The sequence below is a fragment of the Trifolium pratense genome, linkage group LG1 (assembly GCF_020283565.1).
Source record: "Trifolium pratense cultivar HEN17-A07 linkage group LG1, ARS_RC_1.1, whole genome shotgun sequence".
NCBI lineage: Eukaryota > Viridiplantae > Streptophyta > Magnoliopsida > Fabales > Fabaceae > Trifolium > Trifolium pratense.
In genome coordinates, this window is record NC_060059.1 from 29947244 (window position 1) to 29952009 (window position 4766).

General features: G+C 32.9%; 1 protein-coding gene across 2 annotated transcripts; it reads right to left on the minus strand.

The window, feature by feature from the left end:
• Positions 1-1183: 1183 nt before the first annotated feature.
• LOC123902963 (plasmodesmata-located protein 2-like) lies at positions 1184-4766 on the minus strand. Of its 2 annotated transcripts, none has more exons than XM_045952808.1 (4): positions 4143-4766; positions 2890-3138; positions 1538-1645; positions 1184-1415 (listed from the first exon to the last, which is right to left on the minus strand). In XM_045952808.1, the coding sequence occupies exons 1-4, from the start codon at positions 4561-4563 to the stop codon at positions 1408-1410; spliced, it is 786 nt and encodes a 261-aa protein (XP_045808764.1). In that variant the 5' UTR covers positions 4564-4766; the 3' UTR covers positions 1184-1407. The 2 variants fall into 2 exon arrangements, with proteins under 2 accessions (XP_045808764.1, XP_045808763.1); XM_045952807.1 differs by having other exon boundaries at positions 2797-3138.

Consider the following 4766-nt stretch of genomic DNA (forward strand, 5'->3'; position numbering starts at 1 on the left):
ATAGTTGAAGAATATCCCTAAGGTATATAGTCCCAATTTATCCTGTTCCTGTCATATACCTTGCTAATATCTAGCTTTAGTGCCACTTCTCGAAATCGACCACATGTGCCAGATTTCATATAGTGCACTAACTCGATGGTAGCCATTGCATTTTCAATAATAGAACGTCCTAGAATAAAAGCGGATCGATTCTCATAGGCATGTTTATCTATTAATCCTTTCGCAGCCACTTTGTACAACATGTTACAGAGTGCAATGGTTCTTCAATCCTTCATAGAAGTTTGAACATCACCTTTAGAAATTAATGCAATGTTTGTTGAATTTAAATTAGCTACAAAAATGCTCGACTCTAACCAATGGCAGCCTGCATTATATATCTCATTCCCGCACATATTCCAAAAATGACGATAAAAACCAAGATTAAATCCATCTAAACCTTGACACTCACAACCTGCATGGAAAACATTGCATCTTTTAATAACGCGTCAAGAAAGCATCATTATCATAGCTTGTTACCGATGATAAAGATATAGAATTGAGGAATGCACCACGTAAACTTGCTTACGTTTGGGAACATCTCAATGAATTAGTACTCTATAGTAATAACATCTTCGAAAGAAAAGATTCTATTAACTTTCTTTTGTTCAGTTGTTGACGCGTGAAAATATCTGTGTTCAAATCTCCATCCTTATACCGAAACGTTTTTGTTCTGTCTCCAAAAAAGAACATTGAAATGATTAACAGTGGAAGAATCAACCTGACCTCAGACTCTTTCTAACCTTTTGGGACATTGATCTATCTCTCGCGAAGATTTTGAAATTTATCTTTACTCCGCTGAATCATGGCTGCAGCACACTGATCAAGCTTATGTACAACTACACCATCAACACTAGTATTCTGCCAACACTTTCTCACAATGTTATCAAACTCCGGATCCACTAGCCACACATTCTCAAACATAAACTTGCAATCGATTCTAGGAGAGATTCAGACTCGAGTACAGTCAAGCCATGCATTCTCTAAACAGCATTTGGAAAGTTGCTACTAGCATTTTTTGGCCATATCTTTTCCCTCCTCCATTATCTAGTCTTTCATTGACTTTAATGCTTTTGTAAAGTTGCTACTTGCATTTCTTCACATGGCTCAAAAAGGGATATGGCCCAAAATTTCCATCCACTAAGGATGACAAATAATATTAACCCTTCTAAACATGAATTTACCACTTCCACAAAAATTATTACATTGAAGCATCTGATATTAGTTCTCTACCAAAACAATGAAGCTCTATTTACCATAAAAATTTCTTCTGTTCATCATTCATTTAATAAAAACTTAACATATAAGAAAAAATTCATCACAAGAAGAATTTTGCATTTTCACTTCTCAGAAATCATTTTCTGCATCCCCTCAATAATCTGTGCAACATAAAAAAACAAGAATCAAAACATGAAAATAAAATATATATAACTTTGGAGATGATAAATTAATGATGCAAAATGCAATATCTTTAATCCTTAATGCAGCATATAATTCATACCATTGTGTTTCTTTCTCAAACTCCTAGCAAATAGCAAGAATATAACTAGAAAAGCCACTCCAGCAATTCCTCCTAGTATTATAGCAGCTGTTTTCCCTGGATTTTTCCCTGTCATTGCATCAAATCAATTGTTGTGAATTCGTCTTAAAATCACACCAATAAAAGAACTTGATGTGTGGAGCAATAGAACGGCAACCAATAATTAAGTGGAATAAACAATAATAATAACCGATAAACAAGATAAAGGAGAAGAAAGAACAAGATATTTGTTTACCCAGTTCGGTCCAATAATGACCTAGTCTGGGGGAGAGAGCAGCCCCTCCGTTCCACTATATCAAAGAGTAACGCTACAAAGAAATTCCCAATTGGGTTACAAGAATTAATCCTAATTCTACCCAAAACCCGAATCTCTTCCCGTGGCCAAGAGACTCAATTTGACAAGTGTTTCCCAAGGTGTAATCAATCCTCTTTGCCCAACCCTAGAGTTATACCAAGAGACAACCCCTCTTGTTTCTCTCTAAAACCCTAGCCTTGTGTCGGCGGCAAATCCTAATTGAAAACCCTACATTGTTGCTCCCTTGAGTTGCTCTCTTTCTCTCTCTCTCTCTCAATTTTTCTATGAATAAAGCACTCCCTATTTATAGAAAAATAATATGCCAAAAAATTAGTAACAAATCTGTTTTAAAATAAAACAAATCCAAGTCAAAGTATCTTCCAAGAAAATATATTTTTTTCCCAAAAAATCTTCAAAACATCAAAGATGCAAAAAGATTCAACAAAGATTTTTCTGACTTCTTGTAACTGAGATTTCAAGGCATATCCAACATCAATAAACATATATTTCACAACAATAATATAAATTAAAATATGATCATACTTAAAAGACTTGCACCGCATAATGGAGCAGAATTAGTAGTGTTACGAAATGAGTAAAAAATCAAATTGGTGTCCATCAGTCTCAAACTGTTAACAGATGCATCCCGACATTATTCGCCTAGTTTCAAATTCATCCCCGATATTACAAATTTCAGTGGTCACTTTCGAATATCGAGAATGTAATGAACTAGACAGATAGTTTCCTACAATTTTGAGGACTATATAACTAGGATATAATATTTACTCTTTATGAAATTAACAAACATTTGTCATAAAAGGGTAAGTACATCATGACAGATTAATCAAAATTTACCAGAAAAATTGACACTTTTTACACCACCAATTTTTGGTTTAATGTGTAGATGTTAAACATGAGTTATTACCTGAAGAAAATGAGGAGTATGAAGAATCTCTAGATGGAACTCCATTAGGGTAATAGCCATAACTAATGAAACACTTATGCAAAAAGATTTCACCAGAAATAGAGTTTCCACATTCAACTTGAGCTTTCTGAACAGCATTTTTCACACATTGTCCACAATCAGAGTCACCAACATCACCTTCACATTGTCCTAAAACATAAAAAGCTTGATAGCTAGTTGTATAAAAACCATGACCACTAATCACACCATTTTCCATCACTGATAATGCACTGTCTCTTCTCTCTCCAAAACCACTTCCAGCAACATTTGTTACCCCACAAGTCTTGTACAGCATCTGCATTCCTGGTATTTGTCCATAAATTGTCAGCTAAAAACTAAGAGTTTGACATATTAAAGAATGGAGTTTAAATCTCTACTGGGAAGGTTGTTAAATGGTTATTATAAATTGGTCCACAAATAAAGTGTATAAATGAAAAAGAGAAATAGTACTTTTTTTTACATTAAGAAAATAGTACTTATTATGGTTGGTTCCATTTGGTAAAAATAGCACATAACTTTTTCTCTTTGAAGAAGAAAAATAGTAGAGATAACTAACTAATAAGCTAATTTATAGTGAATAGTTAATAAGCTAGCTTTTTATTTTTTTGAAGAAGCTAAGTTAGTCCACCCAACTTGGCACCAGAGAGAATCGAACCTGAGACCTTAAGGAGGAGCACACTCCCGGGTCTCAAACCAATACCACCAGAATAAGCTAGCTTATAATTGATAACATATAAGCTATCTAATTTAATTTACAGTGTTCCATAAAATTAGTGGTTGAAAGGTTAAATATGAAATTACATAAAAATATATATGTTTAATTAATATTTAATTTTATTCAATTAAGATAAAATGGGTAAACTTGAGAGCAAAACCGATGTGACATAAGTTTTAAGCTATACAGACTAGTGAGAAAATGACATTTACCAAATAGATATTTTTTAGTCATGTGAGTTTATAAGGTACTTTGTATAAGCTATAGTTAATTGTGTTTGCCAAACAAACCTTAAGTCCTTGATAAAAAAATAAAACTTAACTTAGTCCCTGAAATTTTCATACTAGCTATAAATTAGTCCTTCTGTTATAACGAATCGGGACTAGTTTGTCGTCAAGGACTAATTTAGATTTTATTTTTGTCAAGAACTGAATTGACCTGTCAAAAATTTGTGAAGGGTCTTCCCTCTTAATTAAATGTACAACTAGGAAGAAAAAAAAAAGTAATTTTTTACAAATGTGTCACTCATTTCAAGACAAATTAGTAATAATTTACTCATTCCCCAATATTAAATTAGTAAAAATATGCATACCTGATATTTGGGAATAACCAGCAACTTCATAGAGTAAATAACAACCTAATAATTGAACTCTTGCAGCAATAGTTTTACCACAAAGTTTGTTAGACAAAATTGGAAGTTTGTTTACACAGCTATAACAAGCAGAATTACTAAGATCTCCTCTACATTGAAACAAACCAGTTATACTATTTTGGCCACTACCAGAAGTAGTTTTATAAAATTTTGTTTTGGTAGATTGTGAAACTAGTGAACCAAATAGTGTAGAAAGTGTTTGAGAGTATAATCCATTTGGATCTATAAAAGTCTCTTTTGAACAACCTTTATAGACCAATGTAGTGTAATCAGAAGCAGTTTCTACAAAATGGGGTGTGTTAAGAATTGTGAATAAAGCTAGTGTGAAAAAAAGAAACATGGGTTTAAGAGTGAAACCCATTTTGGTTTTTTTTGTAGTGTTGAGGGATCAAATCATTGAAATTTTGGGTAAAGTTTGTTTCTTTTTTTGTGTTAATGTTGATTGAGGAGTTCAGAGAATTTTTGTTTTATGGTTTTGTGGGGATGAGAAGTTGGGATTAAATTTTCTTTGGATGGATAGCCTTTAAGGCTCTGTAGATGTGCAGATGAGTGAGTTGCATCTAC

What these genes read in the sequence shown, in the direction of transcription:
- LOC123902963 (XM_045952807.1), bottom strand. Translation starts at nt 4,563, where the DNA reads ATGGGTTTCACTCTTAAACCCATGTTTCTTTTTTTCACACTAGCTTTA. An exon ending in TGGTTATTCCCAAATATCAG is followed by an intron (nt 3,139 to 4,142) that starts GTATGCATATTT and finishes GACAAATACCAG; the next exon opens with GAATGCAGATGCTGTACAAG. An exon ending in ATACTCCTCATTTTCTTCAG is followed by an intron (nt 1,646 to 2,796) that starts GTAATAACTCAT and finishes ATGCAATGACAG; the next exon opens with GGAAAAATCCAGGGAAAACA.